At 34.0% G+C, this 24,887-nt stretch overlaps 6 protein-coding genes across 6 annotated transcripts; 5 read left to right on the forward strand and 1 right to left on the reverse strand.

The window, feature by feature from the left end:
• Window positions 1–1,344: 1,344 nt before the first annotated feature.
• On the forward strand, window positions 1,345–3,207 carry LOC108811121 (cytochrome P450 71B4-like). The gene is made up of 2 exons (XM_018583172.2): window positions 1,345–2,290; window positions 2,439–3,207. The coding sequence occupies exons 1-2, from the start codon at window positions 1,391–1,393 to the stop codon at window positions 3,042–3,044; spliced, it is 1,506 nt and encodes a 501-aa protein (XP_018438674.1). The 5' UTR covers window positions 1,345–1,390; the 3' UTR covers window positions 3,045–3,207.
• An 813-nt stretch (window positions 3,208–4,020) lies between these two features.
• Window positions 4,021–5,875, forward strand: LOC108810973 (cytochrome P450 71B4). The gene is made up of 2 exons (XM_018583040.2): window positions 4,021–4,978; window positions 5,044–5,875. Exons 1-2 carry the CDS (start codon window positions 4,097–4,099, stop codon window positions 5,650–5,652), a joined length of 1,491 nt encoding a protein of 496 aa, XP_018438542.1. The 5' UTR covers window positions 4,021–4,096; the 3' UTR covers window positions 5,653–5,875.
• Window positions 5,876–6,469: 594 nt separating this feature from the next.
• On the forward strand, window positions 6,470–8,541 carry LOC108806890 (cytochrome P450 71B3). The gene is made up of 2 exons (XM_018579099.2): window positions 6,470–7,442; window positions 7,694–8,541. The coding sequence occupies exons 1-2, from the start codon at window positions 6,537–6,539 to the stop codon at window positions 8,300–8,302; spliced, it is 1,515 nt and encodes a 504-aa protein (XP_018434601.1). The 5' UTR covers window positions 6,470–6,536; the 3' UTR covers window positions 8,303–8,541.
• Window positions 8,542–9,300: 759 nt separating this feature from the next.
• LOC108813363 (cytochrome P450 71B23) lies at window positions 9,301–11,581 on the forward strand. The gene is made up of 2 exons (XM_018585900.2): window positions 9,301–10,247; window positions 10,796–11,581. The coding sequence occupies exons 1-2, from the start codon at window positions 9,363–9,365 to the stop codon at window positions 11,405–11,407; spliced, it is 1,497 nt and encodes a 498-aa protein (XP_018441402.1). The 5' UTR covers window positions 9,301–9,362; the 3' UTR covers window positions 11,408–11,581.
• A 4,890-nt stretch (window positions 11,582–16,471) lies between these two features.
• Window positions 16,472–19,379, forward strand: LOC130495616 (uncharacterized). The gene is made up of 6 exons (XM_056987033.1): window positions 16,472–17,001; window positions 17,116–17,306; window positions 17,540–17,740; window positions 17,839–18,382; window positions 18,459–18,558; window positions 18,636–19,379. Exons 1-6 carry the CDS (start codon window positions 16,472–16,474, stop codon window positions 19,314–19,316), a joined length of 2,247 nt encoding a protein of 748 aa, XP_056843013.1. The 3' UTR covers window positions 19,317–19,379.
• A 3,305-nt stretch (window positions 19,380–22,684) lies between these two features.
• Window positions 22,685–24,675, reverse strand: LOC108806179 (cytochrome P450 71B22). Its single transcript, XM_018578223.2, has 2 exons — window positions 23,722–24,675; window positions 22,685–23,474 (listed from the first exon to the last, which is right to left on the reverse strand). Exons 1-2 carry the CDS (start codon window positions 24,607–24,609, stop codon window positions 22,860–22,862), a joined length of 1,503 nt encoding a protein of 500 aa, XP_018433725.1. The 5' UTR covers window positions 24,610–24,675; the 3' UTR covers window positions 22,685–22,859.
• Between the last annotated feature and the right edge of the window lie 212 nt (window positions 24,676–24,887).

The raw sequence follows: 24,887 nt of genomic DNA on the forward strand, positions 1-24,887 counted from the left end.
GCACATAATTTTCTATCTAACTGATTGATCAACCTCAATCTCATTCTGTTGGCATTGTAAAGCTTACTCAAGTCTATATCTTGTGTCTATGAGCACGATGCAGTATGGGAAGTAGGGCTGGAAATGAAATCCAGAATCTGGAATCTGAACCATACATGAACCGAAAACCTGATTTGTTATCTGATCCGCTATGTAAGGATATCCGAACGGATCTTGTACAGTGGTAGAAAACATCCGAACCCAAAATGTTATTAACCAAATCTGAACCATAACCCGAAACATACAAAATGAATAGTCAATATAAATAGGGCATTTAAAATATATATAAGTATTCAAATACTCAATTCAATATTTATGTTGACATTATATATATACAAAAACAAATATTAAAATTTCATAATTATTTTAAATACTTATTTAATTATAAATAAGAATTTCATAAATACTTAGTTAATTATAAATAAGAATTTCATAACTTGCTCTTTGAAAACAAGTCTACTCTATCTATAAAGTGATGCATATTGTTTACAAATAATGTTTATTTTTATGCATAATTTGATATTTTAGTGTTATTTATTAATTTGACATATGTTGGATTAGTTTATATTTAATTTAAATATTTTAATGTTTTCTTTAACATTTTTTATTTCGTTATATTCAAAACGAAGCGATATAACCGAATCCAAATCATATATGGTTATACATAGATTTTAGGATACAATATAAATTTTAAACCAAACCCAAAATGCTATTATCCGAATCTGATCCATGCTAATAAAATATTAGAATGGAATCTATGACTATAAATCCAAAAAATCTGAATACCCAATTTAAACCCGAAGGGATACTCGAATACCAAAACCTAGTGGAAAGTCATCCACCTAAAACCAAAATTCTCAGGCATCTACACAGTTTTACACCTTCTACTCCAGCTAAACTTAATATCTGAAAGACTCTTGAAAAAACTAAGAGATTAAAAAACAACGCATATTTTGAGCCGATAAAATATTCGAATCAAATTTTAGAAACCGGTAAAAACACAATTATCAATAGTCTAGCCATTGATTAGCCCACTTTATCAGATTTCTTCATGCATGTAAACCATTTCGACTTATCAATTGGAAATGATTAGATAGACAATTCCAAATTCTCCTCTAATGGGAACCACTAGACCACACTCACTTGATTAGTTCTCGATAATAAGGGAACGGCTCTTAACCTCTTAAAGCTTATCTTCACAAACGTAAACGACATGTTAACCTCATATGTGATATGTCTTGTACTGTGACTTCTGTTGCCGTGGTCAAGTCGCTTTTAACATCTGTTTATTTAATGTTTGAGTTTCTGTTGTTATAATTACCAAGAAACATAACACAAAAAAAAAAAAACAATGTCGATTATTCTGTATATCTTTTCGTTTCTGCTTCTCCTCGTTCTTTTCTCATTAATAATCGTGAAGAAAAGCAAATACTCGAAACAAAATTTTCCTCCTAGTCCACCAAAGCTTCCATTCATCGGAAACCTACACCAGCTTCGTGGATTGTTTCACAGATCTCTCCATAGTCTCTCCAAGAAACATGGACCTGTGATACTCCTCCGTCTAGGGGTGCTTAGAATGGTAGTGATCTCATCGAGTGAAGCAGCTGAAGAAGTTCTTAAAACCCATGACCTTGAGTGTTGTACCCGACCTGTCACTCTCGCCTCAACCGTTTTCTCGCGTAACGGTAATGACGTCGGCTTTGGGGAATACGGTGAGGCATGGAGAGAGCTGCGTAAGCTCGCGGTTCGTGAGTTTTTCAGCGTGACAAAGGTTCGGTCTTTCAGGTATGTTAGAGAGGAAGAGAGTGACTTGATGGTCAAGCAACTGAGAGAATCGGCTTTGAAGCAATCTCCAGTAGATTTGAGCAAAACCCTTTTCTGCCTAACTGCCAGTATCGTCTTCAGAACTGCCTTCGGACAGAGTTTCTTGGAGAACAAGCATATCGATAAGGAAAGGATCGAAGAACTGATGCTTGAAGCTCACAGTAACATGACTTTCAATTTAACTGATATGTTCCCCACTGCTGGTCTTGGATGGTTTATGGACTTTGTGTCCGGGCAACGTAAGAGGCTTCATGATGTTTTCACTGAGGTTGATACTTTTCTTAACCATATAATAGATGATCATCAATCCAAGAACTTCACACAAGATCGTCCTGATTTCATAGACTACCTCTTAGAAATGATACCTAAACAAGAACGAAGCGAATCTTTCAAGCTCACCATTGATCATCTTAAAGGGATCATCCAAGTAAGCAAACAAACCTCTTTACTTCATATCCTTACTTTTTATAGTCTAATGTTCTTTTGTTGATAGGTTAGCTTTTATTGATGTACAACTGGTAACAAATCTTGAGTTTAAATATATACTTAACCATCTTGCGTCTTTCTTGACCTAGAATATATATCTTGCTGGAGTAGACACAAGTTCCATCACCATGATTTGGACGATGGCAGAGCTCGTTATAAACCCTAGAGTGATGAAAAAAGTACAAGATGAGATCCAAAATTGCATTGGAACCAAAAACAAGGAGAGAATAACAGAAGAGGATCTCAACAAGCTTCAATATTTGAAGCTTGTGGTGCAAGAAAGCTTGAGACTACACCCACCAGTTCCTCTATTACTCCCAAGAGAAACAATGAGTCAAATCAAGATTCAAGGCTATGACATTCCACCGAAAACCATTCTAGTGGTTAATGCTTGGTCGATAGGTCGGGATCCTAAACACTGGAAAGATCCAGAAGAGTTTATTCCGGAGAGGTTTATCGATTGTCCTATAGATTACAAGGGACATAGCTTTGAGATGTTACCATTTGGTTCTGGACGGAGGATGTGCCCAGGTATGGCTTCAGGGATTGCTACCATTGAACTGGGACTCCTGAATTTGCTTTACTACTTTGACTGGAGAGTGCCTGAGGAGAAGAAAGATATGGACATGGAGGAAGCTGGTGTTCTTACTATTGTTAAGAAAGTTCCTCTTGAGCTTCTTCCCATTTTTCGTTAGTGATGGGGTCAAAGAGTGTATCTGGATGTTGTATTGTATCTAGTTTCAGCATCCACATGTATCATCCATATTCAGTATTCAGAATTTTATTTTTAGAACCATTTTTTTGTAGTCGGATTTGGACTCTGATAGATATAATCTCCTGTGAGCTACTGACCTTTAATTTTTTGTTTTTTAATTTCCCTGATTTTAACTGTATTTATATTTAAAAAAAACTGTATTTATATTATTTATTCTAATCATCAGATTGGAATAAAATAAACACATATGTAGTGTTAATGTTATTTTTAAATAGTAACTCTAAATTAGTACGATATATATATTTACAAATGATCAAGCTTATTTTATAATCTTTTTGTAAAAAAAGAAACTTATTTTTATAAGCAAATCAAATAGTCTTGAACTTGATTATAGGAGCAATAATTTGTGTTTACCTAATTGAAAGGGTTCAAGATAATAAGTGTTCGAATTTTTTTTTTTTGACGTTTCGAGTTTAAAAGTTTTTGATTAGCTTAGGTTCAGATATTTTACACCAACTTTTTAATTATCAGTAGCCGTTGATTAGTCCACTCACCAGATTTTTTTCATGGATCTAAATCATTTCAACTTATTAAATGAACGAAAATGATTAGATACGGTTCCAACTTCTCCTCTTTGGGGAACCACTAGACCTTCAGTACTTGCCTCTTTACCTCTCAAAGCTTATCTCTTTTTTGGGGTCTAAAATCAAATCTTATCTTCACAAACAGTAAACGACATGTTAACTTTATAGATCTGGACTTTGAGTCTCTAAGAGCATGATTATCGGTTGGACGCCGTAAAATCTATTTTTCAGAAAAAGCTAAGGACGCGCCGAAAAAGTTTCTTATCTAGCGACTTTTTCTCTTGAGTCCTACTTGATATTAATGAATGGTGGTCCCTCCCCCTAAAGACCACGTGAGGGACACATATAATCATGGTCTGTTTGCTTTAAACTATTTGTTTGCTTTAGTGTCTTAGTGCTCTGTTTTTATAGTTATCAAAAACAGAACACAAGAAAAAAAGTGAAAACTATGTCGATTATTCTGTATTTCGTTTCGTTTTTACTTTTCTCGTTAATATTCGTGAAGAAAATCAAAGACTCCAAACAAAATCTTCCTCCAAGCCCACCAAAGCTTCCGATCATCGGAAACCTACACCAGCTTCGAGGGTTGTTTCACAGATCTCTTCATAATCTCTCCAAGAAACATGGACCCGTGTTGCATCTCCGTCTTGGTTCTCTCCAAATGGTTGTGATCTCATCAAGTGAAGCAGCTGAAGAAGTTTTAAAAACCCATGACCTTGAGTGTTGTACACGACCTGTCACTATCGCCTCAACGGTTTTGTCACGTAATGGTAATGACATCGGCTTTAGCGAGGACTGGAGAGAGCTGCGTAAGCTTGCGGTTCGTGAGTTTTTCAGTGTGACAAAGGTTCGGTTTTTCAGGTATGTTAGAGAGGAAGAGAGTGACTTGATGGTCAAGCAACTGAGAGAATCGGCTTTGAAGCCATCTCCAGTGGATTTGAGCAAAACCCTTTTCTGCCTAACTGCGAGTATCATCTTCAGAACTGCCTTCGGACAGAGTTTCTTGGAGAACAAGCATATCGATAAGGAAAGGATCGAAGAACTGATGCTTGAAGCTCACAGTAACATGACTTTCAATTTAACTGATATGTTCCCCACTGCTGGTCTTGGATGGTTTATGGACTTTGTGTCCGGGCAACATAAGAGACTTCATGATGTTTTCACTGAGGTTGATACTTTTCTTAACCATATAATAGATGATCATCAATCCAAGAACTTCACACAAGATCGTCCTGATTTCATCGATTACCTCTTAGAAATGATACCTAAACAAGAACAAAATGAATCTAATTTCAACCTCACAATTGATCAACTCAAAGGCCTCATCCAAGTAAGCAAACATATCTCTTTACTTCACATTCTTACTTATATAATCTAATGTTCTTTTATTGTTAGGGTATATATCTTGCTGGAGTAGACACAAGCTCCATCACCATGATTTGGACGATGGCAGAGCTCGTTAGAAACCCTAGAGTGATGAAAAAAGTACAAGATGAGATCCAAAATTGCATTGGAACCAAATACAAGGAGAGAATAACAGAAGAGGATCTCAAAAAGCTTCAATACTTGAAGCTTGTGGTGCAAGAAAGCTTGAGACTACACCCACCAGTTCCTCTATTACTCCCAAGAGAAACAATGAGTCAAATCAAGATTCAAGGCTATGACATTCCACCAAAAACCATTCTAGTGGTTAATGCTTGGTCGATAGGTCGTGATCCTAAACACTGGAAAGATCCAGAGGAGTTTATTCCAGAGAGGTTTATCGATTGCCCTGTAGATTACAAGGGACATAGCTTTGAGATGTTACCATTTGGTTCTGGACGGAGGATGTGTCCAGGTATGGCTTCAGGGATTGCTACTATTGAACTGGGACTCCTGAAGTTGCTTTACTACTTTGATTGGGGATTGCCTGAGGAGAAGAAAGAGATGGACATGGAGGAAGCTGGTGTTCTTACTATTGTTAAAAAAGTTCCTCTTGAGCTTCTTCCCATTCTTCGTCAGTGATGGGGTCAAAGAGTCTTTGAGTACAAGAAGTTGAACTGTGTAAATATACTTCAGACTAGATTTGTGTTGTGTTTTTAAGGATAAAACTTGGGGGGCAAACTAAAGTTTTATTTTGCTAAAAATGGTTTGATGCACTGGTTTGTATCTGGATGTTCTATTGTATCTAGTTTTAACATCCACATGTATCATCCATATTCAGTATTCAGAATTTTATTTTTAGAACTATTTTTTTGTAGTCGGATGTTTCATTTGGACTCTGATAGATATAAGCTCCTGTGAGCTTCTGACCTTTAATTTATTGAGCAAAGATTAAACAATGATAAAAGATTGATAATGAACTACCTCAATGGAGAAGCTTGATTGTGCAAATAAATAAAAGAAAAGGAAATATTGGATTTGGAACATCAAGAACTAAAAAAATTGTCAATTAGAGAATGAGAGTTGCTTTGTGGCTACCCTTAAAGATACATGTCAATCATAGCTATACTAATCAAATCAGAAGAAACCTTTGACGCACATGGGCTTATGGTATGACAATTACTTGTGAATGATCCAACTTATTTATAATCAGAACAATTACTTGGTTGAAAAGCCTCATGATAAGAAGTGCTTCAGGATAAGAAAAAAAAAAGCTTCAGGATAAGAAGTGCTCCAGTTTTTAGGTGAATGTTTCTTAACCTCTCAAAGCTTATCATTACCCACAGACCACAGTAAACGACATGTTAACTTTATATGTCTGGACCATGACTTATCTTCCCGTGGTCAAGTCGCTTTTAAATGTATGCTTGTTTTTATGTCTCGTGCTACGTTTTTATAATCACCAAAAACAGAACGTTTTTTTTGATCAAAAAACAGAACGTTAACACAAAACAAAAACAAAAACAATGTCTACTGTTCTATATATCTCTGCGTTTCTGCTTCTCCCCGCTCTTTTCACGTTAATATTCGTGAAGAGAACCAAAGACTCGACACAAAATCTTCCTCCTAGCCCACCACAGCTTCCTATCATCGGCAACCTACACCAGCTTCGAGGATTGTTTCACAGATGTCTTCATGATCTCTCCAAGAAACATGGACCCGTGTTGCTTCTCCATCTTGGTTCTCTCCAAATAGTTGTAATCTCATCAAGCGAAGCAGCTGAAGAAGCTCTTAAAACCCATGACATTGAGTGTTGTACAAGGCCTAAGACCCACGCCACATTGAAGTTCTCGCGTAACGGTAAAGACATTGGCTTTGCACCATATGGTGAGGTTTGGAGGCAGATACGCAAGCTTTCCGTTCTCAACTTTTTCAGCGCCAAGAAGGTTCGGTCATTTAGGTACATCAGAGAGGAAGAGAATGACTTGATGGTCAAGAAACTGAAGGAGTTAGCTCAAAAGAAGTCTCTAGTGGATTTGAGCCAAGAACTTTACTATCTAGCCGGAAGTATCATATTTAGATCTGCCTTTGCACAGCGATTCTACGAGAACGAACATGTTGATAAGGAAAAGATCAAAGAGTTCATGTTTGAGCTCCAGAAAGTTGGGTCTATAAGTAGCTCTGATCTTTTCCCTGCTGGTTTGGGATGGTTTATGGACGTTGTATCAGGACGACATAGGAGACTTCACAAACTTTTTGGCGAGGTTGATACTTTTCTGAATCATATAGTTGATGATCACTTGAAGAACCCTGAAGATAAAACAAATCCAGATCGCCCTGATATAGTTGACTCGCTCTTAAATACTATGCATAAAGAAGAACAAGGTGAATCTTTCAACCTCACCATTGATCATCTTAAAGGAATCATCCAAGTAAGCAAAATATCTATTTCATTATCTAACAATTTTTTTTTTTCTATACTTACTCCTTGACTACTTCAACTTCAAGCTTGTTTCTAGTACTTAAATTTATGGGGTTTTATCTTTAATATCGATAACAATACTTAATGAAATGAATCAAAATATGTATATGTTAGGTTAGGTTTGCTTTGATTGATGTACAACTGGTAACAAATCTTGAGTTTAAATATTTACTTAACGATCTTGCTTCTTTCTTGACCTAGAATATATATCTTGCTGGAGTAGACACAAGTGCCATCACCATGATTTGGGCAATGACAGAGCTCGTTAGAAACCCACGGGTGATGAAAAAAGCTCAAGACGAGATCCGTACATGCATCAAAATCAAACAAAATGAGAGAATTGATGAAGAAGATGTTGATAAGCTGCATTACTTGAAGCTTGTGATCAAAGAAACGTTAAGACTGCACCCAGCTGCTCCCTTGTTACTCCCAAGAGAAACAATGAGTCAAATAAAGATTCAAGGCTACAACATTCCGCCAAAAACCTTCCTAGTGGTTAACACTTGGTCGATAGGACGAGATCCTAAACACTGGGAAGATCCAGAAGAGTTTATCCCGGAGAGATTTATTGATTCTCCTGTGGATTACAAAGGACAAAGCTTTGAGATGTTACCATTTGGTTCTGGACGGAGGATGTGCCCTGGAATGGCTTCAGCGATTGCAACCATTGAGTTGGGACTCTTGAATTTGCTTTACTATTTCGATTGGGGATTGCCTGAGGAGGGGAAATACATGGACATGGAAGAAGATGGTAATATTACCGTTGTTAAGAAAGTTCCTCTTAAGCTTCTTCCAATTCTTCATCACTAAATGATGGCTCAACTCTGAAGTATACAAAAGATAAAAAAAAACGAACTATCAAGATAAATGATATGTATCATAGTATATGTTCTTATTTTCCCCCTCCATATAATTTTTACTTCTATTGAAATAGTTTAAGCTATAAAGAAATCTCTATGGAATGATCTGCAGCTTGTTGATCAAACGTATAGTGTGTCTTCTTTTGTGTTGAATAATAAAATAGATAGTGTACTTTTACAATATTCCAATTTCGACAATCTTTTTGGAAAATACATATAGTGAACTCCATTAATGAAAATAACTTCTTTTGTTTTATTAGAATTTAGAAATATTGCTTTAAGATATATTTTCATTATATGTATTTTTTAAATTTGGTTGATATACAACCGCAAAATTAATTCATTTGATTTCAGATATCCATGTAGAAAATGGCATGTTACATGGGAAAAAACTCTGATTAACAGATAGTAAATAAAAAGAAATATAAATAATTTATAACGGTGGAAACTTACTTTTATACGTTGAATAAAGAAATGAACAATTTATATATTTATTTATTTTAATTTTGATTAACATGAAATAATATATTTGTATTTGGATAAATTGGCTTGTTATTTTTAGAAACCACAAACCACATTTTTTTATGAAATATAGATAGTCTAAATTAATAATAAATCTAGAAGTCAAGAATCAAATTTGACCCGAGTTCACATTTATTATCCAGATACAGATCCTACTATTGTTGATATATATCCTTTATTTGGAACTGAATGTCATCTAGAAGAAGGGTTGTCCTCGATATATACTCTCTCATACATCAACCACTTAAATAAACACAAAGAAAAAGACACTCGAGTTGAATTTTCTTTGTGACTCCATCATTATCCCTTTGACTATCATCGAAAACGACCCGTGAACTCAGAGTAGCCGTGCAGATCATCCTCTCAAGTCTGAACTCTTAAATGCTTTCTTGATCCCAATGTTGAAAAGTCTAGTTTCATCTACCTTTAAATTTAAATTTTTCTTCACTCGGAAAAGTAGAACAGAGCAGCAAGAAAAAAAACACAAGATGTCTATTATCCTCTGTCTTTTGCTACTTCTCTTAGTAACAATAGTCTTCACTAAAAAGTTCCAAACCTCGAAAATAAACCTTCCTCCAGGCCCACAGAAACTTCCGATCATCGGGAACTTACACAACCTTGACGGGTTACTACACATATGTCTCCAAAAACTTTCCAAAACCTACGGACCAGTGATGAAACTCCACTTCGGTTTTGTCCCTATTGTCATAGTCTCTTCAAACAAAGCAGCGGAAGAAGTTCTCAAAACCCATGACCTAGATTGTTGCAGCCGACCAGAGACCATAGCGACAAAGAAAATCTCTTACAACTTCAAAGACATCGGGTTCGCTCCTTACGGGGAAGAATGGAGGGCCTTGAGGAAGCTCGCTGTGATCGAGCTGTTCAGCCTGAAAAAACTCAACTCTTTTAGGTATATAAGAGAAGAAGAGAATGACTTGTTGGTCAAGAAACTCTCTGAAGCTTCTCAGAAACAATCTCCTGTGAATCTGAAGAAAGCCCTTTTCACTTTAGTCGCTAGTATCATCTGTAGACTAGCCTTCGGTCAAAATCTTCATGAATCCAAGTTTATCGATGAAGATGGTATGGAGGAACTAGCGTCTAGGTCGGAGAAGCTTCAGGCCAAATTTGCTTTCTCTAATTTCTTCCCTGGAGGTTGGATTGTTGATAGAATTACCGGTCAAAGCAAGAGCTTAGAAGGACTATTCTCAGAGCTCGATGATTTCTTCAACCAAGTGCTTGATGATCATTTAAAGCAAGGAAGAAGTGTACTGGAGAGTCCAGATGTTGTGGATGTTATGATTGATATGATGAATAAACAAGGTGGAGATGGTTCTTTTAAGCTCACTACTGATCATATCAAAGGAATTATCTCGGTAAGCAATTTAATCTAATATCTCTTTCAGTAATTTTGTTAACTTTCTTGCTTAAACTTGATTGTGTTTTCTGACTTGATTAATAGTTCGTGGTTCCACTAGTATTGCAATTAATGTCACATTTTGGATTCAAGTGGTAGGTAGTTTTGTGTGTGCTTGTGGGGGGGTATACGTTATAATTGAAGAAGGTATCAAAATCATTGCGGATCAGTGTCATATTTACACTAGTTTAATCCAAGTTGTAGAACTCTATAAGTGGATAACACTCTATAAGCTTTATTTAGATAACTATATGAAAAGTCAACAATTGTAACATTAAGAAAATATATACGAAAGAAACAGTGTATATATATTAGAATAAGTTATACTATAATATGCTTATAAACTTGTTTTCATAATGTCTTATCATTATCATATACTGTGATAACAAGCTTATGTTGAATGCATGGTAAGAGTCAATTTGGTGTCCAATTAAGAAGTAGCAATCGGTTTTTTTTTCCCCATAATTTTCCAAAATTATGGTCTTCATTCAACACTCTTGGATTTAGGATATATTTCTGGCCGGAGTAAACACAAGTGCGACGACCATCCTTTGGGCAATGACAGAGCTAATGAGAAACCCAAGTGTGATGAAGAAAGTACAAGATGAGGTAAGAACAGTACTTGGTGAATCTAGAGAGAGAATCACAGAAGAAGATCTTAACCAACTTAACTACTTCAAGCTTGTAATAAAAGAGACATTCAGATTACACCCCACAGCTCCACTTTTATTACCAAGAGAGACAATGTCACCAATCAAGGTTCAAGGCTACGACATTCCCAAAAAAACACAGATCATGATCAATGTTTACGCGATAGCACGCGATCCAAAACTTTGGGAGAATCCTGATGAGTTTAACCCTGAAAGATTTAGTGATAGTTCTGTTGATTACAGAGGATTGAACTTTGAGCTTTTGCCATTTGGCTCTGGTCGAAGGATTTGTCCAGGTATGACAATGGGCATCGCGATGGTCGAGTTAGGATTGTTGAATTTGCTTTACTTCTTTGACTGGGTATTGCCTGAAGGTACAACAGTGAAAGATATCGATATGGAAGAAGAAGGTGCGGTTATTATTAGCAAGAAAGCTCCGCTTGAACTTGTGCCAATTTGTCCCCGTTGAACAAATTGAAGAGAAAAACATATCTTAAAATATCTAGGATCGTATGTTCTTAAATTTTAATTTGCAATGTGGCATGGGTAATATGTTTATTGAATACATATAAATAAATGCAACTAGATGATTGTCCTTTAGCGAATGTGATATGCAATGCAACTAGATGATTGTCCTTTTTAATCGCAGGCTGTGCTCTTGTTTTTCTTACAAATTTTGTTTTGTAAATTTATAGCCAAAATTATATAATTTATTGTAACAAATATTATACTATATGTTAATATAAAACAAGTATTTAATATCACAAAACAATATTTTATAGGAAACTAAATTCTAGTTTTTGGCGGATAACCAATAATAATATCCCCCTTCTGCGTTACTTCCCCCAAATATTTTTATATATCAAAATATGATTTTTTTCTGTTTCGGAGAAAGATGAAAAGAACAATAGCATAAATGGATATTAATTTTTGTGGTTATTAAATATTAATGAAAGATGAAAAGAACAATAGCATAAATGGATATTAATTTTTATATATCAATATAATTTTTGTTGGTTTGAATGAAAGATGAAAAGAACAATAGCATAAATGGATATTAATTTTTGTGGTTATTAAATATTTATTGCTTAATTTGGTATAAGAAATAGTATAAAATGTAAAATAATTAAGAAATCTTTCAAAGTTATAATGAAGTGATTTTCTAAAAGCTTAGGTGTCATTTTCCAAAAAGAAATAACAATTTTATTTATGTAGATAAACATAACTCTACAAAAAGAAAGAGAACACTCCTGGAAAAAATACACCCATCATTTTCATAAGAAAAATAAAAGATTTTAAATAATCCAATTTCTTTCCGGGTAACAATAACTAACAAACACCGTTGACAAAAAAAAAAACTAACAAACACCAGCCACAATTTCATTCAAAGTTTATGTCGTATACCAAGCACAATGAAAAAGAAGAATGCTTTTTTCATTTGTGAAAGAGATGAGAAGAAAACTTAATAGCAAAGACAAAGAAAATATATAAGAGACATGTAAGCCCATCACCAATGCATTTCCTTATTTTATCTATAAAATAGATGAATTTTATAATAGAAATAAAATTTGCTCTAATATATTTCTCTAAAACAAAGATCTATAAATATAAAATAAAATAAATTAATATAGAAGAATGCTTTTTTCTCTACGAATATAGGAAAAATAAAAATTTCTATTTTGAAAACAAAAACAATAATGAGTTGGAGTAATTTTACCTATAAATTACGGATTTTGATTTTTTTTTAAATGGACTGTGAATCATTATTCATAGATGGTTTATGACATATATTTCAAAGTGTTCACCAAATTTTAGAAGTCGTTCCTAGTCTGATGGTTAACAAAATGATTCATTAATATTTTGTATATTATATTTTTAATATTTTTACTATTTTGAAGATAAATTTATAGAAAATATCATGTGTAATGTAAAATAGAATATTTTCTCTTGAACTTTCATATTTATATAAGATCATAGCAAAAATATGTAAAATTTCCACTTATATAATTAATTTAATAATTGTTCTAAAATTTTTCAAAACACATTTAATAATTATTCTCATAATTTGTAAAAATATACTCCCAAAGTTTCGGTTTAGTTATAGAGTAAATTGTTTTTTAAATAAATGTCGCTTTGGAATTCAAATACAAAATTAATTAATAATACTCTCCAGATTATTTTTTATTAGTTTAAATATAGTTAGTTGTATAGGTAATGATGTTTTTATTCTGAAAATATACAAAATTAAATATTTTATAATATGTGTTTATAAACCTAAAATGACAATTAAAATGAAATATAGGGAGTAATAATTATGATGCAGAAGAAAAAAGACTTGAACTAATGTCTCGATTGGTATGGTTGATGAAAAACAGTAGCATTATATTGTAGAATTAGTATGCTGTAGAATTAGTAGTAGATTAGTAGCAGTATATGATTTAAAATTATCATAAAAGATAGTATATAATATATTTATTTTAAAATAAATATACTAAATTATAGTATATATTGTATTATAGTATAATATGTATTACTAATATATTTTATGAAAAATAATGAATCTTATTTAGTTATATAAATTAAACTAAATTTAAAATGTGAAATATAATTATTTAAAAATAAATGTAAAAATTATTTAAAATAAAAAATTTATGTTTGGATATTAAAATAACTTTTGATATTATAGATAAAATAAAAAATTATATATAATTTATCCTTATTTATTTATTGGTAGAGCAGTAAATGATTTATATATAATATTATCAAAAAATTAATATATGACATACAATTTATTTATTTCCAAATAATATAGGTATATTTATTTTAGAAATATATATATATATATATATATATATATATAAATACATATTATGTTATGTTTTTGTTAAGATAATGAATAATATGTGTAATTATATAAATTATATTATATTTTAAATGTGAAATATTGTTGTTTAAAAAAGTTAAAAATATTTTATCACAACTTTCATTTTTTAAATATATTTTTTATTATAAACATAATTTTATATTATTAAGAAAAATAAATGAATTATATATAATTATTTTTAAAAAATTATATGAAGAAATTAGTATCTTGTTAGTGCTTTTTTAATGAATTACTATAAATATTGATTAGATAATGCCTTTGTGATAAATGGTGCGGATACCCCTGAAGAGAGAAGTGCACAATCCTAAACTTATCTCAGAATATAAAAAAATAAACTTATAATAAAGGGTTCTAAAAGAATTATGAAACTCACAAATATATATATAACCAGTTTATGAATATTTAGTGGAAGCACCGTAGCTACATCCAGGTCTGGGGTTCGACTCACAGACTATGCAATTTATTGCAGATTATCCCAAATCTATGTTTTAAGTCCTGGAGAGAGCACAATTTATTAGGTAACTATACATATTATGGAAAGAAAAATTATATGCAACTATTCAAATTATGGAAGAAAATATTACAAGAGATTTCAATATGATGCAAGTAAATCTGGTCAGACGTAGATTTCTATAGGACGGCTCAGATAATGTAGTTAGGCGTAGATCTTATAAGACATGTGGTATTATCGGTTGTCGAATCGTCTATGTAATCTTTTTAATAATTGTAATATCATAATAAATCAGCGTTAAAAAAAATTATGAAAAAAAAATGTTTGTGTTGGGCTGGATGATCTTCACTAGACCATATATCAGTCGGACTTAAAAATGAAAAATGTTGTTCTTTTTTACAAAACTTGTTCTTTAGTTAATAGATTAATAACAAAATATAAGTCTTTTATTTATTTTTCTTAGTTTAAAAATATTTTTTAAGTGACTCTCGATATTTATAAAAGATGGAATAACACCAAAATTTCGTGAAATTTAGTGTTTGTAGTAAAGCTAAAAAAAAAAAAAAGTTATGTATCTTTTCATTTTTTTCATTATCAACAAAAAAATATAGTATCCACAGAAAATGGTTTAGAGTAGGAATTGATATATAAACCAAGAATCGAAAATTGAATTTAACCGAATAAAAAAAAAATTAAAATTGAACCACTACAAGAAAACGCGTGTATAACGACGACAGGTTACGAGGAAATTATTTCCTCGTAAATTTACATGGTGTTTACGACTATGTTTACGAGTAAAAAAATATTCGTCGTAAATTCGTTGTAAAGTTACAACGAAAACGTTTCGTCGTAAACCCAATGTAATTTTACAAGGCTTTTACGTGGAAAGCCCAATTCGTCGTAAACTCATTGTAAATATACAAGTCATTTACGACGAATCATGTAACCGTTACTTTTGGTGAAAACGTGCATATAGTGTGGTTTAAAGTAACTAACTTCGTTGTAAAATCATTGTAAATTTACGAGTGATTTACGTGGAAAGCCCAATTCGTCGTAAACTCATTGTAAATATACAAGCCATTTACGAGGAATCATATAACCGTTACTTTTGGTGAAAACGTGCATATAGTGGAGTTCAAAATAAGCTAACTTCGTTGTAAATTCGTTGTAAATAATATGTAAAAACGATGTAAAAGCAAAGTAAAACTTTTCGTTGTAAAATCCATGTTATACCTTCACCTACCACTTACGAAAATCGTCTATATATATGATCATTTCTCAATTCAAATAACACACAAACGAAATCAAAGAAAAAAAACCAGAAAAAAGAAAAACAAATGGCTGATGGCTTCAATATTTACGAGTTACGAAGTTGGATGTATTCGCATAAAGATGATTCCGGTAGAGTGACGGATGCATTTCTAAGCGGGCTAGAGACATTCATGCACCAGGCGGGCTGTACACCGATCACGCAGGAAAGCGGTAAGATGTTCTGCCCTTGTCGGAAATGCAAGAATTCAAAATTTGCTCGTAGTGAAACTGTATGGAAGCACTTACTAAACAGAGGATTTACACCACAATATTATATTTGGTATCAACATGGGGAGGGTTATGGTGGAAATGAAGCTAGTAGTAGTAATAATTTTGAAACTGCTGGTAATAGTGAAGAACCGAATCATTTGCATAATGAATCTAGTTATCATCAGGAGGAGCAGATGGTAGATCATGATAGGGTTCAAGACATGATTACTGATGCATTTTTAGAAACAACTACTACAATAGCTCATGAAACTGGAAATGTAGAAGAACCTAATTTGGATGCAAAAAGGTTTTATGAAATGTTAGATGCTGCAAATCAACCAATCTACACTGGTTGTAGAGAAGGTCTCTCTAAATTGTCTCTAGCAGCTAGGATGATGAACATTAAAACGGATCATAATTTACCTGAGAATTGCATGGATGCTTGGGCGGAGTTGTTCAAAGAGTATTTGCCAGAAGACAACGTGTCAGCTGAATCTTATTATGAGATTCAGAAATTGGTTTATAGTCTTGGGTTGCCTTCGGAGATGATAGATGTTTGCATCGACAACTGCATGATCTACTGGAAGGATGATGAGAAGTTAGAAGAGTGTCGATTCTGCAAGAAACCACGATTCAAGCCGCAAGGACGTGGGAGGAATAGGGTACCGTACCAAAGGATGTGGTACCTACCCATTAAAGACAGGTTAAAAAGATTATACCAATCGGAGAGGACTGCTGCATGGATGAGGTGGCATGCTGAACATGTCCAGAAGGATGGCGAGGTCGCTCACCCATCAGATGCAAGGGCGTGGAAACATTTCAACAAGGTATACCCAGATTTCGCTGAAAATATTCGGAATGTCTATCTTGGGTTATGCACCGATGGATTTAGTCCATTTGGTATGTCTGGGAGACAGTATTCTTTGTGGCCAGTTATTCTTACGCCGTACAACCTGCCGCCGGATATGTGCATGGAACAAGAATTTCTATTCTTGACCATATTAATCCCTGGGCCGAAGCATCCAAAACGGTCGTTGGATGTATTTCTTCAACCACTGATACAGGAGCTAAAGGAGTTGTGGTCAGAAGGGGTAAGAACTTATGATTGTTCCACGAAAACCAATTTTACGATGCGAGCAGTTCTGCTGTGGACGATAAGTGACTTTCCTGCTTATGGAATGTTGTCTGGCTGGACAACTCATGGAAGGTTATCTTGTCCATATTGTCATGGATCTACGGATGCTTTTCAACTGAAGAATGGTAGAAAGAGTTGTTGGTTTGATTGTCATCGTCGATTTCTTCCTGTTGCCCATCCTTACAGAAGAAATAAGACATTGTTTAGGAAAAACAAAGTTGTCAGAGACAGTCCTCCTCCATATCTCACAGGCCAGCAGATCGAGGAGGACATTGATTATTACGGAGCTCAGAAAACTGTGAAGCAAGGAGGAAACTGGCATGTTCCTGGTAATATGCCTGATGGGTATGGGGTTTCTCACAATTGGCATAAGAAAAGTATATTTTGGGAGCTACCTTACTGGAAAGATCTTCTTTTACGCCACAACCTGGATGTGATGCATATAGAGAAGAACTTTTTTGACAACATCATGAATACAATACTGAACGTCCCAGGAAAGACAAAAGATAACAAAAAGTCAAGGATGGACTTACCCGATATTGCTCAAGAAGTGAGTTACATATCAAGAGCAATGGAAATGTTCCTGTTCCCATCTTTCGATTGTCATCAGAAGCGAAGTCAACTTTGTTTGACTGGGTTGCATCAGAAGTGAAGTTTCCTGATGGTTACGTTTCAAATCTGTCAAGGTGTGTTGAACGAGGTCAAAAGTTCTCAGGAATGAAGAGTCATGATTGTCATGTGTTTATGCAACGACTACTTCCATTCGCTTTTGCTGAGCTCCTTCCAACAAATGTACATGAAGCACTTGCAGGTAAATATTAATTAATAATATACATATATATATATATATATATATATATATATATACTATGAAATGTTACTAATTTGAGTTATATTTGCAATATGCAGCGATCGGAGCTTTCTTCAGAGACCTTAGCACACGTACGTTCAAGGAAGAAGTCATCGAACAACTTCATGAGAACATCCCGATCATAGTGTGCAACCTAGAGAAGATATTTCCTCCATCATTTTTTGACGTCATGGAACATCTAGTTGTCCACCTCCCGTACGAAGCATTACTTCGCGGACCTGTTCACAATGGATGGATGTATCCATATGAGCGCTCTATGAAACATTTGAAGGGGAAAGCAAGAAATCTTGCAAAGGTGGAAGGTTCGATTGTGGCTGGAAGTTTGACAGCAGAAACATCTAACTTCACATCATACTACTTTGCTTCAACGGTTCGTACGAGGAAAAGAGTTCCTAGAAGATATGATGATGGTGGAGTACCACAATCTTATGCAGTAGACGGTGTTCCTGACATTTTCTGCCAAATTGGACGGTTTGGTGGTAAACTGAGAGAAGTATGGTGGTTCAGTGATGAGGATAAGCATAGTGCCCACACTTATATTCTGCTCAACTGCGAGGATGCTGTGATGCGTTCTTTTGAAAGGTAAATAATATTCGTGTGTATTATATGATATGATGTTAATTAATTATATGATATGATGCATTTGTTTAATTTGCAGCTTGTTTGTATCTCAAGTTGAAGAAGCAATACCAGGAATATCCGGAACCGAGGTGGATGCAAGGAAAGATAAGCACTTTGTCAAGTGGTTAAAAGGACAGGTAATATTAACATATTAAGTAATCTTTGGTACTATTATTATTAAGGTAAAATTCTAACAGTGATGTATTATTTGTAGGTTGATTATGACGATCCATATTATCCTGTATGGTTTCATGATTTGATCCAAGGTCCAGTAGCAAAGGTCACCACATCATCTATGTACTTCACACGAGGTTTCACTTTTCATACATATGAGTATGGGAGACGTCGGGCAACAAGCAACTACGGGATATGTGTGAAAGGTGAAACAGACTTTTACGGGATCTTGCAAGAGATTATTGAAGTGGAATTTCCAGGGTTGTTGAAGCTAAAATGTGTCCTCTTCAAATGCGAGTGGTTCGACCCGGTGGAGAACCGTGGTGTTCGGTTTAACAAATTTGGTGTTGTGGATATCCATTCTGGGAGAAGATATAACAAATTCGAGCCTTTCATCTTAGCTTCCCAAGCCGAACAAGTTAGCTTCCTTCCATACCCTCGCCTTCGAAGTTCTGGGATAAATTGGTTAACTGCTATCAAAATAACACCTCGTGGACGGATTGTTGCTGGAGAAGAACCACCTTTGCAAGAAGAAGATGCAATCAATGAAGTTGAGGTACCTGATCAACAAACTGATGAAATTCTTTTGATCGACCCGGATAACCGTCAATATGAAGATCTTCCCGAAGATGTGACGGATGAAGCACGTGAAGATGAGTTCGATAGAAGCGATGATGATCATTGTAGTGATGTTGATGAGAACTCAAACGATTCTTCATGATGTAAAATATGTAACAAATGTTGATTTTTATTAGAAGATCTTATTTTCATATGTGTATCAAATTCTATTTTATATAATATGCATTTAAAAAAAAATTGGAGTTTATGGTTTCAGTTGGAAAAAGAGGTTGAATGTGTAGAAGATATGAAAGTATAGATATGTAAGTTTGGGGTTTAGGGATTTTGATTTTCGGGGTTTCACATATTTCGTTGTAATTTCGTTGTAAAAAAAAATGTTAATTATAATTTATATACCTAAAGATAGTATCCACAGAAAATGGTTTAGAGTAGGAATTGATATATAAACCAAGAATCGAAAATTGAATTTAACCGAATAAAAAAAAAATTAAAATTGAAACCCAAGTTCACAAATACTCAAGCAATTTATATATTTCTAGAACCAAACCAAGAATTAAATGGATATGAATTATATATCTAAAATGTTAATTATAATTTATATACCTAAAGATATTATTTATTTTTAATTTTAAATTACCAAATATTTAACCTAAAAACTGAAAAAAGATTTTCACTTGAGTTATCCAAAATTAATCAGAAATAGAATCAAACCAAAAATAAATTGAAACCAAAATTTTATTGTCAGTTAAATAATTTTATAATTGTTATACAAACCGAAACCAACTGAGAAAAAAGAAAATGAATTTTATAAACAAATAAAAAAAAACTAATGGAATCAAACCGAGAACCAACACATGCTAACGAAATTCACCTTCTCTCTAACCTTTCTTCTCCATCTTCTCTCTATAATACACTTTCCGATCTGTTCGCTTCTCCGACTCCGGCTGCTCACTCAGAGCCGGAGTCGGGCTTAATCTTTTGTTATTATCAACATGCATTAACTAGACAACCTTGCTCTTCATCTCCTTTTATCCAGATCTGCTTTTGTCCTAATTCCAGTGCTCGATTGAAACATTTGCATGCCGCTTCTGAGTCTCTTTGGTTCACCTCTGGTCCTCGATCTCCTTCCTTCTCGTTTGAGAATGAATGAACCTGGTGGTGTTCTGTTTCGCTCCTTGTCATCAACTATAAGGTCTGATCGAGATCTTCCCCTTTGTCTTGCTTCTTTTAGGCGTTTCAAGTCATTCCGACATCGCCATCTCTGGCTTAAAGCTCAAGAACATTAATGTGGTTCTGGCTTGCTGGTAATCTGAAGCAGTGTTCTCTACTTGCATGTGCTATTCACTATAGGAGGATTCGCAAATCGAAGAATTGGCCATGATTGCTCTAATCGATTTGTCTTTGTTCAAAGAAGGCTCCCTGCTGTTTATGTCTCTTGCATGTTTGTTTCTTAAGATTCTGGAATCAAATTTGATCTGTTTTTAAGGTTTAGTCTAGTTTCGAATGTTTATTTCATATGTATGTTTGTTTTTTTTTCATGTTATCTCCCGCTTGTGGGCTATCTTTTCTGGGGACTGTCTCGTTGTCCGCCGGAGTTTGTATTTCCGGGATGGTATTCGCCGGACAAAACTGTAGTTCCGATATAATATAATCTTATTTTCAGTGTGAAAAAAAAAAACCGAGAACCAACACTTTTTCTAGTCTCGAGTTTCAGAACATGCAACTTTATTTCTTTTTGTAGTGAACATGAATCGGCGGCTTAAAACCTTCGAATAGTCACCACTCACCACTCGAAGAAAAATCATCCTCTCATTTATTGTTTGTTGTTAAATGGTTATGATGACTTTAAATCTTTAATGCAAGCAGAGTCGTACCAAGCACCAACATGTCACTCCAATTATTCAACAACTGTGCTATGAAGAATCGTTCAAATTATGAAATTAATCGTCAACTATACGCATTTATGTCTTTCACAATTGACACACACAGACATATATATATATATATATATATATATATAAAATATGTGTTTCTGTATATTTGCCGGTGTCTTAACAAAATTAATTGGATGATTCAGTTACAAAAAAAAATTAATTGGATGATGATACAGTATCTAGTTAAAAAACGTTTTTAGGATTCAATTATAATTTTCAAAATTTTAATGATCTAATTTATATTTTAAAATTTTATTATCTCAATTTACCATTTATATTTTCTCTAATTTTTCTCACGTTTGTGCATATTGCATAATTTTCACAACACTTAGAAAAAATATATTAGAATAAATTTATTTGATATAGTATATTTTTGATGAATCAAATACTTTTTCATAAGTGTACAAAATTTTGTTTTTATATAGATACTATGTTTATTTGATATAGTATATTTTTGATGAATCAAATACTTTTTCATATGTTTATTAAACATAGTATCGGTAAAAAATGTCAAATTGACTAATATGTCAGATAAATAATAAATGAATTGAATAAAATATTAAAGAAAATAATTTAACTAGATATTTTTTAATAAATTAACTAAATATCTTTAAACTAATTGAATATATTAATTTTAGATATTATTTTTTTGGATTAACATGGCGGTATCCTGCCTCTATGGAAAGATCCGATTAATCTCCAAAAAGAGGTATAGTCCATGAATAGTTCTTTTTTGGGTATTTAAATTGACCATAAAGTATAAGTCTATATCCATATAGGTATCCATGAGCAATTTAACTTAGTTTCGTGTAGCAGGTGGATTGAAACATGAAACATGTTAGCGTCTCAACCGCACTGTCCATGACAATTTTAATTATTTTTCATCTTTTAATACATTGGTTAATGGTTATAAAGTAAAGTCACTTTAAAAATTGATAAACATAAAATTTGATAATATTATATATAATAAAAATAACAAAAATCACGTTCTAAAGTCAGAGTACTCAAAACAAATCGGATACATGTACGTTAAACATGAAATCGTAGTCACTAACTGGCGCGTGAGTTTTTTTCATGAGCTTTAAGCACGTAGGGTGTCAACTAGTTATCTTGAGACCCTGGCCCGCCTATTAATTTTGGTGCATAGACAGTAGAGTCTCTGCATGCTTGTGGCTCAAAATCTTCAAAATGAGCTGCTTCAAAGATTGGATATGGTTTTAATCTTAATCAAGAATCATATGGTGGACATCGCCGGTCATGAGATTTTGGAACTATAGACAGATTAGTAAGTCTAAAGAAAACCATCAGCTGAAAATAATTAAATGTAGTATTTTGAAATTTATGAAATTTCATCAAAATTACCTATTTAAAACCATCACCTGAAAAAGTCCAAATATTTTTTTGTATTCACATATGTATATTCATGCTACGATAGACCACGTTTATGGGAGTTGGGGTTTTTTTTTTTTTTTTTGGGCAACAGTTGGGGTTTTCAATTTCTTTCTAATGTTTCTGTGGGAATTGAGGTAGCATAACAAAGAGATAAGATTATGCGTGTCCAAAGGTGTAACAGAGGTTTTTAAATTAAACTTATTTTATTTTCTTACTTTAATTACGAAAAGTATGAAACATAATTCTACCAGTTACAGCTCATGAAAAGAAAATCAAAATCGAACCAACTGCAAGTGACCGATGCATATCGTTTACATTTCTTTTTTTTTGGTAAAATATCGTTTACTTTTTTCACCACTTCACCATTTATGTGGAGTTGGAATTAGCTCAAGAGGAACTTTCTTGGCGATGACGAAAGCTCCAGCTTCTTCCATGTCTATGTCTGCAATGCTCATTCCATCAGGCAAACTCCAATCAAAGAAGTAGAGAACGTTAAGTAAACCTAATTCAACGATAGTTATCCCTGTGGCCATCCCGGGACAAATCCTGCGACCAGCACCAAATGGCAACAGCTCGTAATGTTGACCCTTATATTCGACAGGGCTATCGACAAATCTCTCGGGGATGAAATCATTAGGGTTTTCCCAACAATTGGGATCACGCCCTATTGCGTACGTGTTGATCTCGATCATTGTGTTTTTGGGAATGTTGTAGCCTTGAATCTTGATATCAGACATGGTCTCTCTTGGGAGTAAGAGAGGAGCTGGTGGGTGTAATCTAAATGTTTCTTGGATCACAAGTTTCAAGTAGTGAACTTTTTCTAGATCTTGTTCAGTGATTTTTTCTTTGTTGTCACCAAGGGTTACACGGATCTCTTGTTGGAGTTTCTTCATCACTTTTGGGTGTCTAGTTAGCTCTGTCATCGCCCATATCATGGTGATTGCTCCTGCGTTGACTCCTGCTAAAAACACATCCTGATCATAAAACAAGTATATATTAGTTAATTATCATTTCAAATTATACACATACCAATTGGTTAGTACATCTCAGTAGGAGTTTCTAACCGTAATTATCTCATCAAAAAGTATTTTATAAGTTTGACCAAAAAAAAGTATTTTATAAGTAAATTTCAGAAAATACATGGTGAGAGAGAGAATCCGGAGAATGTTTTAAGATATTTAAAATAAATAAATAGAAAAGTGAAAAATTGTTTTTACTCACCGACATAACTCCTTTTAGATGATCATAGGTGACTTTAAACGAACCGATTTTGCTTTCTTTATTGATCATATCCAACATGACACTAATGATGTCTGAATGGTCTTCAGGTTGTCCGGGCTTCAAATGATCATCAATCACATGTTGAAAGAAGTTACTAAGTCTAGCAAAGGCTTTGTGCAACTCCGAGTGTTGGCCAGAGATCCGGTCTATAACCCACCCAAGACCCGCGGGGAAGAAGTCAATGAACGCGAATGAGCCAAGATTGGTCTCAGATTCGAGCACAAGCTCTTCAACTTTGTCCATATCAACAAAATCGCACTCGTGGAAGTTCTGCCCAAAAGCGAGTCTACATATAATACTTGCGGTAAGAGAGAAAAGAGCTTTTCTCAAATCCACCAGAGTTTGTGTCTCGGCAGATTCCGAGAGTCTCTTGACGAGCAATTCACTCTCTTCTTCTCTAATATACCTGAATGCTTTTAGTTTCTTCGAGCTGAAGAGCTCGAGCATTGCAAGCTTCCTCATCTCTCTCCAATCATCACCGTACTGAGCAAATCCAATGTCTTTGTAGTTGTAAGAGAACAACTTGGTCGCAGATAGCTTTGGTCGAGTACAAGTCTCGAGATCATGAGTCTTGAGAACTTCTTCAGCTGCTTCTCTTGTGGAAAAGACAACCACGGGGACCACGCCGAATCGAAGAAACATCACGGGTCCATAATCTTGAGAGAGTTTATGGAACGATCTGTGGAGAGATTTGCCAAGTTGATGCAAGTTTCCAATGAGGGGAAGACCTATTGGTCCTGGAGGAAGCTTGCCTTTAGAAGGTGAGATCTGTTTCAAGAAGATTAAAAGGAGAGGTAAGAGTAGGATGAAATAGAGAAAGATAGACATTTCTTGCTTAGTTCTCTTTTCTTTTTAGTAGGTTTCTCGTATATGTTTTGGAGTGAAGAGCAATGAGTTGTGGACGATGCGTAATAAATAGACAACGAAGTATAGCTAATTTAGCTAGTGGTAAAGTTTTGACTAAATCACTGTCATGCATTTATTGGATTAGAAAAGTCGAGTAATGGCGACTCACTCTATGGCGCGTGTCTGATGGGATGAACCTCTACTATTTTGTCTATGAATAATCTAAAATTCATAAAGCATTTCCATTTGTCATTTACTGA

This window comes from Raphanus sativus, chromosome 6, assembly GCF_000801105.2.
Source record: "Raphanus sativus cultivar WK10039 chromosome 6, ASM80110v3, whole genome shotgun sequence".
Taxonomy (NCBI): Eukaryota; Viridiplantae; Streptophyta; class Magnoliopsida; order Brassicales; family Brassicaceae; genus Raphanus; species Raphanus sativus.